Here is a 13,341-nt window from a genome sequence, read left to right as displayed (position 1 = left end):
TATTGATGCTGATTGTTGTTTACAATACAAGGAGAGAAGACACGTGCATACTTCTTGCTTCGAAAGCCTTCCGTCCTTGAACTCTTTCAGTTCGGCAACAAAGCCCCCCTTATCACCGGCGCCAGTGGGTCATAAACCGGTTGTTCCTGTAGATTACATTCAACGCGACCACGAAGCTGTCGACCAGTTGGCAGACAGCATCAATATGGCGCGGACTAGATGGCTGATAAGCGGATGGCGCAACGACGACTCTGACGTCGAAATAAGCTCCTCCCATGAGGCGGCAAAAGACCAAAGAATGGCCAAACTCTCCCTATAAATGGCTCTGGTCACACAAGAACACTGGGCAAGGGACAGTCTAGAGCGATCAGCTGATTTTGAGAGTGGAGTTGTATTCCACTGTGAGTTACACATAAATAGATGATGGTAAAAAAAAAACATGATGGTGCGACATCGTGGTAAACAACACGCAGAGCCCAATTTTGTTAGGAACACAGAAGAGAGAGTCTTACTCGGTATTTTCCTTCTCCGACTTGGAATACTTTGAAGCGGTGGACGCAAGTGCACTTGGCGACTTGGCGCTGAACTTCGTCTTGAATCTTCTCAGCCTCTGTGAGGGGCTTGTTCTGTAGAAGAAATGCGGGTGATGAAAACACTGTGCGTTTTCGAGCCACGGCGCAGTGGCCGGTACTACTTGAAACAAACCGCAGACAATCACGAAAACAGCACCATGCAATCTGTAGCACTAACCTCTTAACCTAACGTTACACGATTGAGAGACACGCAGGCTGCCGTGTTGTGTTTCTATTATCTGTCTTATTTATTATTTAGATCACGTTTATATTCAAAAGGTCATTTTGGAGAGACACAAACAGATGGAAAAATGCGTAGGCAGACATTAAATTCGGAAAAACACCCAAGTTAAGCATGCTAGCAGCGCGCAAACACACAAGGACATAGAGAAGAGAGACGGACAATTGTTTGTCTCTCTTCTCTGTGCCCTTGTATTTTTGTGCTCTGCTAGCAAGCTTAACTACCCCAATTCAGAGCAATTAAGGAAAACACCCATTCTATAAGTAATCACATACAGGAAAAAAACTTGGGACAAACAGTGCCAGTTGTTAAATCAGTATATTATATGGTATTAATACACACGGGTCGCCCAAATTACCCGAATTAACGGGGGTCGAATTTTCGAGGTTTTACTGTAGTAGTTATCCTAGCCTATCAGACATACACTAACCACTAGTAATAATTTTTGGGTTCTAATGAGCAATGTTAAAACCAAATCTAGTGAATCTGACTGCAAGATAGTAGTTTCATTTACTCAAAGCACGAACATGTGCGGTTATTTAATCATCACTTGCTCCAAAGAGAGACCAATCGAATGTGCCCAACTGAACAAGCATTCTTTGCATCCATTTCAATCAAAAACTCGCACACCGATCACATGCACGAGAAATATTTCAGAACAGATTTTGTTAGTAAATTTGCAGGGTAGTGTTAACACAGAGCACCGGTGATACTCCCCTTGTGCAAAACAGTAACTGTGCAGTGAACATATACAGTGCAGACAAAAAAGGCAAATTGGTGCAACTTATATAACCATCACACAAACAAAAAAAACAAAAAAGCAGGACCCAAAACACAAAGAGGTGCCATGATAACTGTTGCCAACATACTCACCGCTCTAGCACCGTGAATCAAGCACTGCAGCATTTTGTGGGTTGTGATTAGAAGAAGGAAGAGACAAAAAAACAGAGATGTATAATGATGTTAGGTCACTAGATTAGATAAAGAATCAGAAAGGAAGTAAAATACAGTCGCCGTCCGATTTTTCGGACTCGGCGGGGATCGCGCAAAAGTCCGAATAATCGAGCGGTCCGAAAAAAAACGAATTTCGCTTCAAAATAAACTTTACTAAGCCCTAGTAGGCTGGAAAAATTTGTGCTTTCCTAACGCGCTTCCAGCTCTGCCTGATAACGTCAGCTTCTATTTCCCGAAGCGACATTTCGTCAACGTACACTGTCAGAGGCACCGCCGTCAGAAGTCCGCAAGTCGGCTTCGCCTAACGCATGCGTGCTTTAGGTGAAGCTCGCTTTACAGTGCTGTCGGGCGTCTCGCGGGCGGAGAGCACGTGCTGGGCCGGTGGCCAAATCGAAGACGCAAAGGCGCCACGACAGACCTCTTCTGCACAGAGGCATGGAAAATGAACAATCATCACTGCCTATTATTTTGCCTCAATATTTTAGTTGGTTGATTTCTTTCGATATGAATTTCGGACGATACCAATATTTTCCGTCACCCCAAGAGAGAAATTCGCTGGTTGGGCAAACAGAGTCCGAAATATCGAGTGACGGAGCTGCACGGCGTCCGAAATTTTGGACGCTCTTATACATCAACTCTATGGGACCCGCGGCCGTTCCGCGAACGAGTCCGAATAATCGAGCATGTCCGAAAAATCAGGGTCCGAAAAATCGGTCGGCGACTGTATATGAAGCACAGATGTTCAGAATTATTATCCCGCTATGACAGAAGGTAGAACGGTGCCTCGACTATTTCGAATCCCATTTTAATGTGACATCCCGGCAATTCCACACCCGATAATGCGGTGCGCGTTAACATCCGTGAGCGTGATGCACAATATAAAGCAGTTGTGAGCAGTTGCAACGCCGCCACTGGTTGCATTTTTTTTTTTTTTTAGTTGAGCCAAGATCCCAGGATGTTTTTCCCAGGAACCTGATTACCCTGTTGTGACCTGCTGATATTGCAACTTTTTACAGGTGTTGTGACACTCTGCCCCGTGTTATGCCAGATAAATGTAAAAGACTGTCAGTTGTATCGATGTGATCTGAAGTTTTAGAGCAAACCAGATAACAGACTCGGGGGAAAATGGGCACAGAAATACTGAAGCTCATCTAGTTGCAACATCTCCACAGGCACCTCCAGCAGTGAGGCCCCGGTGATATATGAAACAGAGATCATAGCACCAGATTTCTCCAACAATTGTCGTGCGTAAATGGCACCCGATTTTTCCCTGCCGAATTTCAAAAATCATAAAACCCAAAATGGAGTACCCTATGAATGCGACGGACATTGAGGTGTATTATTTCGTCCACGTTTGATAGAACGGAACACCATCTGATGTGAGAGAATTATGACGTCTGATTCTGGGGAGGTCGCCGTGGATATCTCGGAATAAAATGGGAGTTCAGTGTACCCTAAGTGTTGGGTTCCAATTTTCCCCCGTGTATTGAACGCGCCTCCTCAATGGTGCGATGTTTTTAGGTAAAAAAATGTGCATCTTATACGCAAGTAAATATGGTACTCTGACGTGCAGCACGATGCTTGCATGATGTAACTGACAACCTGTGTCACAGCCACAGCAGTGGTCATAAATATTGCAAACTATCTTTCACTCATTAACTACTGTTGGTTGCCTTATAGTATTACTAAAAACTGCAGGCATTCTTGCGAACAATCCATCACCATTTGAACCACAGCAAGTGGGTCTATTCCTTACTTGAACTGGATTGGATTTTTAAAAAATAAGTGTGGTTGCAGCTACTCCAGCTCACTTGTACCGCTAAAAAGTGGTTAATAGCACAGCCCACCAGGGGTTGGTGGGGATGATGATGTGATGGCAGCATAAAGAATGAATCGTTACTTCTGCATAATGACTTCAAATAGTTCTGCACATGACAAGGTGCTGTGATACTCGAGAGAAAGGCAGAAATGGAGAAATGGCAGAATGCAAAAGCAGAGAACCAAAATGTAGTGCGCACAAAAAGAAAGTTAAACTCACATCTCGATCGGGACGAAGGGTGTCGATGTATTCTTTGTGGTCGACGTAGCCATCACCGTTTCGGTCGAAAATGTCGGCAACCCTCTCCATTTCGAGCCGGCTCGTTGGGAATTCTATGGGGAAGATAATGTATGCATCAGGGCGACGCTCATAAACATTGGGCATACATGTAGAGAGCACTACGATTAGTGATACAGTAATGAGTTTTCCACCAACTGGAGCTTTTGAATTTTCTTTCAGGTTTTATGAGGACCGAAAGGGTTCATATAGACTCGACTTTACTAGTGGAAAGTTAAAAATGCTGCTGTTGATAGAGTTTAAAATAGCAAGCTTGAAATGAAATGTTAGGAGTACACACAATACGCAGGAAAATATAAATGCCGTTTTCTATGGGCAATGTCGTATTTCTGCACCAGCAGAGTAAACATGCTTTCTAAATGGATTTGCATAATAATTGAACTGCAACATCAGTACAGCTCCTGTCAACCTAATAATGACACTGGAAAAAATTCAGCCTCATTTCCGAGTGCGATAGCAGCCACCGTGGGGGCACTGGGGGAATATTAAGTGAACAAAATCCTTGCATTAAACTTAACACAATGATTTTGTTCAATTAAGATTTCCTTATGGCCCCAAGGGCTGCTGTAATCACGCTCAGAAACGAAAGCACTTTTTTTTTTCCCAGTGTTATTACTAAGGTTGACGAGAGCCGTACATTGCAGCTTTTCGAGTCACAAGACGCGCCGCATCCAAGAAGGAGATAGGGAGATATGTGGGCGCAGCAAATTTTTTTTCAAAATTTTCAGAAAAAAAGTGAATTTTTTAAAACTCATTTATATTGAAATCTTTGAAGTGGAGAAATCGACTGACTCGACTTGAGGATTCCTTCGATGAACTCCTCCTTTGTCACTTTCCCGTCGTTATCTTTGTCGATCTTGCGGAACAGATCCATCACTCGAGATTTCTTGTTGTTCATCCATGCCAAGAACTGTAACGGGAATATGCAGCATTATTTTCCTCCGCCCCAATGAGCGCCACGGAGCAAAGGCAAATGCAGAAAGAGCCACTGACCCTTCTTCGCCATTCGTCGAAGTCAAAGTTCTTGATTCTTTCAAGCTGCAAAGGCGAATATAAAAAGAAAGTTTAAGTACAAAGAAAGAAAAAAAATCCTTCTCGGCGAATGTTCACCTCCTGCAGGTACTTGAGTTTGTCGAGCAACCTCCTCTGGCGCTCCAGTGCTAGAAGCCAGACATGTTGCCACTTCTCCACCAGTTCCCTAGCACGTGGGTTCCTGATTTCCGGTTCCACGTGGTGTCCACGCCTAAGGAATTTTTGAAGTCATGTTTCATGCTGACAAACTTGTATGAGTCACTTGCAGTGAAGTGAGTCACAGTATACAGTGATTCACTTCAGGGAAAGCAAGCCAACCAGAGTAAAGTGAGTCACAGTATGGTGATTCACTTCAGGGAAAGCAAGTCAACCAGAGTAAAGTGAGTCACAGTACAGTGATTCACTTCAAGGAAAGCAACAGAACCACAGTAATGTGAGTTGCTTAGAGGGAAGTCAGTCACTACGAGTAAAGTCAGTGAATTACAGTAAAAAGAATCATTTGCGGTAAGGACAGCCTTTTACAGTAAAGTACGCACATCACTTACTACGAAGTAAAGAACGGTGGGTCACTTACACAGGAGTAGAAGTTCTGGGAGTTCCCTGAGACGGTCCATGTGGGGTTCGACGATCATGTGGCTCACGCCGTCCCTTGTCGCGACCTGTTGGTGTTGTCGTCTGCTGTTGCTGAGGTGGCTGACGTTTAGAAGAGAACGCCTTTGATACACGGTCGACGTCTGGTTGACGTTTAGACATGTCGTCCATGAACACCTGCGGAACATTTTAAAAAAGTACATGTCTTACGTCGCCATGGAAGCACCATAGCAGACACGACGTATCTTTCAATAAGTAGGGCCTCACTTTTTCGGGTTATATTTTTTAACAAAATCGAGGGGGTAAATATCGGATTATATATTGCTTCAAGAATTTGGGTGTAATCGGGTTGAACTGAACCCGATTCAACCCAACTCTGGTTGAATCGGATTGGATCAGGCATAAATCTTTGGCTTACATGGCATAATACACGACACACCATTAGACACAGGGTATCAATATCTAGTCCATGCATCTAAGAGGTGGCACAGTATCTGTATATCAGCATATTTATGCATTTACAACACAGTTTCCAAAGTTCTGTGTTAGTTGTGATAGCTTTGGATCCCCCTGATCCAGCAGTTTTCGGGGAAATACCGGGTTAAACCCCGTTTTATTTTAATTTTTTTCAGATTTGAATTGGGAGGTAAATATCGGTCATAATCGGGTACAACCCTAAAAAGTCAGGCCCTATCAATAAGGAACCTGTGACGTTCCAAGAACATGGCAAAGGTCTTACATACCTTGTGATCTTCTATGAGACGCTCGATGATTGGAATGTCATCTGGCAAGGGTTCAGCTTCGAGAGCAGTCAGGGTAGCCTCAGCACCGAGCAGCCAGCGCATGAGCTCTTCCAACAGATCGAGGATATCCCTCAGGGAACGTAGATGATCATTGAGCTTCTGCTCCCTCTGTCGTGCCCACAGGGAAACTTCTTCCCAGCGAGACTGGATGATGGTGATCCAGTGACGGATCACAGTTACGGCATCCGGATGACATTTGCTCAGTATCTCTTGAGCAAGTGCTATCGTGTTGTCCTGCAACACGAGTGCAAGGTATGTCAGTATTTGCCTTGTGTCAGTATTTGCCTTGTAACCCTCAGAATACGGATCCATACCTTGTTAACCTGTTGTTCTTCCATTTCGCGCATGAAGGACTGGTGTTCGGCAATCTGTTGTCGCGTTGTCGCTTCGTCTTCGGGCAGTGGTCCAGCAAACCGCAATTTCATTTCGGCGTCGGACAGCCATTCTAGCAGCATGTGCACAGCCGTGTGGAGCTGTTCCGCCTGGAAAGCAGAGATGAACTGGTGACTCCATGGACAAAACAAGTTCTCATTTTTCCTCACATATGTAAGAAATTGTAAAATTCAAGTTTTAGTCGGCGCAATTTTTATTCTCAGCCCTAATAACAGTACCTGTTTAAGAGCATCATCAAGCCTGCTCTGTTTGTTGTTGCACAGCTTCGACACAGTCTCCCACTTTGACTCCAGTGTAGACATCTGAGATCTAATGTTTGCAGAGTCATCAGCGTTTGCTGTCTTCAGCAGCTCACTCGCTGTTCGTCGTACAGACTCCAGGTTGGTCAAACGGCTCTTCAGCTCAGCTTGGAAGCTCTGTAGTGATAATATTATGATGATTACAATAGATAGATAGAGAATTAACATACTCATATTTATACCACCCACGAACACACTTCTCTGGCAACAGTATGGTACAGTAACTGTACATTAATGAAACATCAGCTTGCCTTGTGCTGGTCAACAAGGTTGTTGACAGTATCAAGATCTCCATGCACGTGCTGGTCTTCTTTGAGTGACGTAAGAGCTTTGTCGAGCCAGTCGATGAGTGCCTGCACTGCATCCTTGAACTGTCCAGAGAACAGCAGCGCCTCTTCCAGTTTCCTTTGCCTGTTTTCGAAGGAAGTCATTGTTAACAACAGTCAAAAATGAAAGCATCGCAAAACTTTGTAAAGGTTATTAACCTGTCTACAGATTTGTTGCACACTGAGTTCCACTTGGCCTTGAGGTCATCCAACATGCGCTGAAGCACGGGTACATCCACCTTGGGGCACCTGTCCTTCAGAAGGCGACCTGATCGCATTGTGGCATCATACGTGGGCTGCTTGCTGCCCAGGACACGTTGGAACTCCTTGTGTTTTGCAAGCAGTCGCTTGATCTTTTCTGGGTCATTGCCAATGCTCGATTGGTCATCGAGTGATTTCTCAGCGTCCGTAAGCCAACGATCCATGTCTGTCCATGAGTCGCTGAACTGTAAGAGACAAGTGATAAGAGACGCAAAGTGATTTAAGTGCAACTCAAGAGCATTAAAACTTTATGTGGCAGTACAGGACTGGGGCTCACCTCTTTAGCTTCTTTATAGCCATGGTCGAGTGCTCTTGTTCGTTCAGCAGCCTTAGACACAACACGTTCCCAGCGATGCTGAACAGAAATTAGCAAGTTCTTTATCAAGATCACATCTTGCTTTTGGCTGAAGTATTTGAGATGTGTTCCCTTCTTGTCCAGGTTCAACATTGTCTCACGGTGAGCTCCAACGTCCTTCTGGAATGTTTTGTGTTCCTCGATCTGTGTAAGCACGCTGTCCAGTATTCGACTGACAGGCTTCAAGTTGGTCAGGTACTTCTCAGAGTTTGTCAGCCATTCCACGAACTCTTGAAGCGACTCGTGGAACTCTGTAGCCTCCCGCAGCGCTATCTCCAACTTGATCTTACGGTCATTTGCTCTGTTCAAGACACTGTCCCAGCGCTGCTTCAATGTCTTCAAGCTGTGCTGAAGGCTGGTCGTTGTTGATCCCTCAGCCGCTTTTGTGTACTCTTGTCCTTGTTGAAGCACAGATTCTACTCTGTGTCGGTTGCTGTCCAACTCATTGTACAGCTCCATGAAGCGGTTTAATTGTTCCCTAGCTGTCTCAGGTAATCCGCCTACGGGCTTCGAAGACACAAGCTGTCCATCGATGTCACTAAGCCACATCAACAGGTCTTGAATCTCCTGGCTGAACGCTTGGGCCTCCTTCAGCGCAGCTTCAAGCTGCCGCTGCCGCTCAGCAGCTGTATCTTGGAGCGTCTGCCAACGTCGGTTCAGGTTGTTCAGCTTCGTCTGTGTGGCACTGGCGTCTTCACTGTAACGATCTGCTTCAATGAGCTGATGTCCCGCCCGGTTGAGTGTATCTACACTGGTCTGGTGAGCCTGGATGTCATTCATGAGCACTTTGTGCTTTGCAAGTTCGACCTCAATGACTTGTGCATCTCCATAGACCGGCTTACTATCCTCAAGTGTCTTCTCTGTCTTGGAAATCCAAACCAAAAGCTCATTCAGGGCATGTTGGAATTGTCCCAGCCTTAGAAGAGCATTCTCCAGCTCTCGCTGCCGGTCAACAAGTCCCTTCAGCAATGTTGTCCATCGTCGATTGATGTCATCCATGGGTTCTCGAATTGATCTCGCCTGTTCTGGAGAAGTGCGTTCGACCAATTCCTTGGCCTGGCGGTTCAAAGACTCCACTTCTACCATGTGGGGATCCACATCACGCTTGAAGTCCCTGAGCTGCCCAATCTGTGCCTTGACCGCATCAATGTCCGCGGCCACCGGTCCCAGGCCGGAGTACTTCTCCTCAGCGGTGTCCAAGAACTCCAGGAGGCTCTGGAGTGTGTCGTGGAAGCCCATGGCTTTCTCCATCGCGTCAATCAGGTTTTGTTCCCTCTTCGCAAACAGAGTGGTCACATTCTCCCAAGCAGAGTCGAGGTCCTCAATGTGTTTCTTCACTTCAGGTTTGTCTGGTTCACCACACAGGTGCATCAGGTCTTGGCCAGCTTGTCTGCACTGGTCAACTTCTGGTTTGGTCTGGTCAATGTCTTGCTTGATTTCTTGCAAGACGTCTTGTTGCTGTTGGATGGCCTGTGGCTCAACAGCCGGTGCCTCCTGGCTGTCAAGGTTCTCTTGAAGGTCACGCAGGGCACGCATGACTGCGTTGAGTTCATCCCAGAACTTCTCTGCAGCTGCCAGTGCAGTGTCAAGTGACTGTCCACGTGTCTTTGCCGATTTCTGAACTGCATCCCACAACTCATTTAGCTTGTCCAACTTGCCCTTGATGTCTCGGACAGTTGGCTCCTGTTCTCCACCAGCCTTGGCAATGACTTCCCTGGCAGCCTTTTTGACTGCCTCGAGGGCAGGGGACTTCTTCGACAGGTCGCTGACCACAGCCTGGTTGTCGCATATCTGTTCTTGAATGCGCTCGGGATGAGCCGAGATTGGCTCAGCGTTGTTCAACTGATCTGCCGTCGAAGCCAAGGCATTCAACATGCCATCAAGCTTGTCAGCAAACTGAGACGTTGACTGCATCGCTTCTTCAAGGAGGTTCTGCAGCTCTCGCAGCAAGTTCTTGAGAGCATTGTAACGTTCATTATCGGAGTTGATGATGTACTGAACCTTCTTTCCTTCAGCCTGTCCACAGAGCCGGATCAATGCAGCTCCAGTTTTGTTGAGCTTGTCGAGAAGTGGTTTGCGTTCATTCACAGACTGCATCAGGGTGTTGTTCCTTTCTTGCTGGCGTTTGATTTGTCCAGCATGCAGTGAAGGTGTACCAACTCGTTCAGCTTCCGCTTCCGTTTCATCAAACCACTGCGCAAGGTCGTTGTGAGTGTCAAAAAAGTGCTCTGCAAGCGGGACCGCTTGCTCGAGTGCAGAGAGACGATCAGCGCATGCTGCCGAGACAGCAGCAACCAGGTCTTTGAGTGCTTCAGCCTTGTCTCTCACAAGAGCTTGGTCGTCGGATGAAGACTCCCTCATCAACTTCTTCGCCGATGAAAGGATATCGCGCACTCTTCCCTTCTGGCTGCTGACTTCCTCATTGAGTGCCTTCTGTTCTTTCAGCATAATTGCGAGGGTGTCCGGCTCTGGGATAAGTGGCTCCGCTTCGGCAACCTGGCGCTCGATTTCACGGAACCAGTCAAGCAGGTCATCGATGTCTCCCAGGACTTCTGTGTTACGCTGTTTCGAGAGCTCAATGCGTTCAGCACGACGCTGGATCTGTTCGCAGATTGTGTCGAATCGCCTGTTTACACGCGACACCATCGACTCGATCACGACAGCTCCTTCTCCTGGGGACATCTGGCACAACTGAGGTCCGAGGTGGTTGACAACTTCGAGGACGCTGCGTACGTTGGATATCTCGTGCTCCAGCCTCTGTGAGATGACAGAGTATGCATTCGAGGTAGTTTAGTAAGATATCTCCCTTAAGTGCTTTTAAGAACCCCAGATTTCCGGTAGGTCAATACCAAGTACTGTCACCCAATTCCCAAAACGTAAGAAATGTAGGACATACCTGAATTGTGGACTCTTGAGATGTCAGTCCTGCAGCTTCAAGAGACTTGAGATGAGCTTCAGCATCTTCAATCCAGATGACCACTTTCTCGTGAGAGCTGTGGAAGTTCTGGGCCACGGGCAGAGCTTCTTGCGCCTGGCGCAGTCGTTCAGCAGCTCGCTGACTCAGCTCGCTGTACTTCGACTGAAGTGTATCCAAACGCTCTTTCATGTGGATAGCATCATCACCTGATGCATGTTTCATCAGCTCTTGGCCCATGCTGGTGAGGTCATCAACTTGTTTCTGGTGGTCCGCAATTTCGTCACCCAGGTCCTGGGGGGACAGAGTATTTTCAGCATTGAACGTGAACAGAAGTGTGTCTCGTTTGACCCAACTCACATTGAGCTCCTCAAACTGTTCCTGGAGCTTCTCGACGTAGACGCTGAGGATCTGGTAGCGCGAAAGTCGAGAGCCCATCTCTTCGATCCAAGCAAGGATATCTTCGAAGTTGACGGAGAATGCGCTCACACCGGAGCGTGCATTTGCAAGGAGTTCTTGCAAACGTTCGCTCTCTTCAACAGTGTGTGCATAGCGGTCGGTGACTTCCTGCAGGCTTTCTACGACGACCTGAGCCTCGTCGTCTCCGACGAGTCCCATCAGGGTTTGCGCAATTTCCGTGAGTTCCTCAAAGGCCTGCTTGTGGTTGAGGATATCTCTGTGCAATTCCTGGATTTAAGGCAATTTAATTAAGCCGCAGCAACACGAGTGAGAAGACAGATGTCGTTGCCATCCAGGTAATAGTCCTGTAGTAATAATAGTCCCTCAGAGCAAACCTGCAACTCCTCGGTGGGAGTTGCTCTAACTGTTAGCGGGCTCATGAATGGATTATGTTGTCTATTAGAGGAAATGACATTATCATCACTACTAACTGCAGAAGAGGAACTAAGTAAACAGTGTCATGCTCTCTAATCACACCCCAAGAAAGAAAACCATGAATGGGGGGTCATCTCACCACCAGATCTCTGTCCTGTCAGAAACAAGGTGTAAAGGTTTGTTTAGCACAGTACTGATAGTCAGCGTGCAGAAAACCTGTTGCAGTCCAGAAAGCAGAACTAAAGAAACAGCCTTACTCTGTGTTCTTGTATGCGTCTGGCAATCCTGTCCTGGTCAGTGGGAATCGTGCTCATGGATGAGAGACGCTTCTCCGTCTGTTCCAGCCACTCTACGAGAGGAGACATCTTCTCCTGGAAGGCGCGAGCCACAGGGATGGTCCTCTCCAGGGCATTCATGCGTGCTTGTGCTCCACGGTTGAGACGCTCGAACCTCTGTAGGGCAGACAAAAGAGTTATTCCAGCGCATACGTGGCAGGGACACCAGGACATCAGTCCTTCACATATTGGGAGAGCAGTCCTGGATGCCAGGAACCTGATCCATGAAGGAAGAGGACGGAACATTACCTGGCTGAGATCCTGAAGCTGCGATTGGATGTGAGCCTTCTCTGATGGAGCCACATTTCTCATCACTTCATTGCCCATGGTTGCTAGTGAGCTCATGCTGCCTTGACGATCCAGCAAGAGTTTGTTGAGGAACTGGGTCAAGAAACCAGTTCGTTTTTATAGACTATGCTTGAACAATACATAATACGCGGAACATACAATAAGTACATCTCAATTGTACAAGGAGTTGTGGCGAGAGACAGAGGAGAGAGAGGTCTTGCAATGCAGCTGCCACGAAGTCAAAGAAAATGGGTAATTACCTTCTGTTCCTGCAACTGTGCCTTCACAACCTTGTAGTCAGCAGAAGGTGGTTTCTGGTTGGCAACCATCTCCTCCGTGTCCTGTAGCCACTTCTCAACGCCTTCCAGTGCCTCACGGAACTTTCCAGAGTGCAGGAGGGCCACATCCAGCAGACGTTCACGGTCATTCATCTGGAGTCATAGACATAGTTCATGGACACACAGTAAATAGAAGGCACTTCCACATTAAATATGGTAATCCTTCAATCATACCCTTTCTTTCAGTTCATTCCAGTCATCGTTGAGCTTGTCGATGTCCTTCTCAAGGTTTGTGGTATTAACACCAGGGGAAGCCGACTGCACCAGTCCGTTACCAACTCTGTTGACCTCGTCAATTTCTTTCCCAATCGGCTCAAAGTAAGACTTGCGGAAGCGCTGTAGAATGTACAGTTCAGGTCACTTATCGATAAGTGTTATACAGTCCATATCTTAAAGAAGTGAATCCCTGTGTTTTCGGGTTCTGTGTTTCTTCCAAATTGGGGGATAAAAATCAGGTTTTACATTACAAACTGTAAAAAAACAGGGTAAAATGTGGTGATATGATGTGAAAGGGCAGATTTTCAGGTGTAAAAGACAGAGGACGGCGAGAGACAACACCGAGAGTTCACCTGTGACTGTATCAGTGGCGGAGCTTTGGCAGGTTTGACTTGCAGGAGTTTTTTTTTTTTTTTTCAAGTTTTACAGAAAGTCAGTCACATAAATTGGGAGTAAAAAGTGGTTTCAGTGGG

The 13,341-nt window shown here is 46.5% G+C and overlaps 1 protein-coding gene across 17 annotated transcripts in view; it reads right to left on the bottom strand.

Annotated features, from left to right (window-relative positions):
- Window positions 1-13,341, bottom strand: part of LOC135398808 (microtubule-actin cross-linking factor 1, isoforms 1/2/3/4-like) — a 191,860-nt gene that overhangs the window by 9,678 nt on the left and 168,841 nt on the right. For 13 of the 17 annotated variants that reach the window (XM_064630287.1, XM_064630289.1, XM_064630290.1 and 10 more), the window contains 19 exons: window positions 12,827-12,988; window positions 12,575-12,745; window positions 12,276-12,407; window positions 11,949-12,143; window positions 11,218-11,544; window positions 10,840-11,151; window positions 7,866-10,700; window positions 7,487-7,773; window positions 7,253-7,412; window positions 6,921-7,118; window positions 6,624-6,791; window positions 6,250-6,543; window positions 5,490-5,683; window positions 4,994-5,126; window positions 4,877-4,921; window positions 4,676-4,793; window positions 3,806-3,918; window positions 1,687-1,710; window positions 513-626 (listed from right to left, as the gene is read on the bottom strand). In XM_064630287.1, the coding sequence (XP_064486357.1) occupies window positions 513-626; window positions 1,687-1,710; window positions 3,806-3,918; window positions 4,676-4,793; window positions 4,877-4,921; window positions 4,994-5,126; window positions 5,490-5,683; window positions 6,250-6,543; window positions 6,624-6,791; window positions 6,921-7,118; window positions 7,253-7,412; window positions 7,487-7,773; window positions 7,866-10,700; window positions 10,840-11,151; window positions 11,218-11,544; window positions 11,949-12,143; window positions 12,276-12,407; window positions 12,575-12,745; window positions 12,827-12,988 (5,982 nt within the window). The remainder of the gene's footprint in view (window positions 1-512; window positions 627-1,686; window positions 1,711-3,805; window positions 3,919-4,675; window positions 4,794-4,876; window positions 4,922-4,993; window positions 5,127-5,489; window positions 5,684-6,249; window positions 6,544-6,623; window positions 6,792-6,920; window positions 7,119-7,252; window positions 7,413-7,486; window positions 7,774-7,865; window positions 10,701-10,839; window positions 11,152-11,217; window positions 11,545-11,948; window positions 12,144-12,275; window positions 12,408-12,574; window positions 12,746-12,826; window positions 12,989-13,341) is intronic. The other 4 variants (XM_064630298.1, XM_064630299.1, XM_064630297.1 and 1 more) reach the window with 1 other exon arrangement.

Source organism: Ornithodoros turicata, chromosome 6 (assembly GCF_037126465.1).
Source record: "Ornithodoros turicata isolate Travis chromosome 6, ASM3712646v1, whole genome shotgun sequence".
Lineage (NCBI taxonomy): Eukaryota > Metazoa > Arthropoda > Arachnida > Ixodida > Argasidae > Ornithodoros > Ornithodoros turicata.
This window is presented reverse-complemented; position numbering and strand designations above follow the sequence as displayed.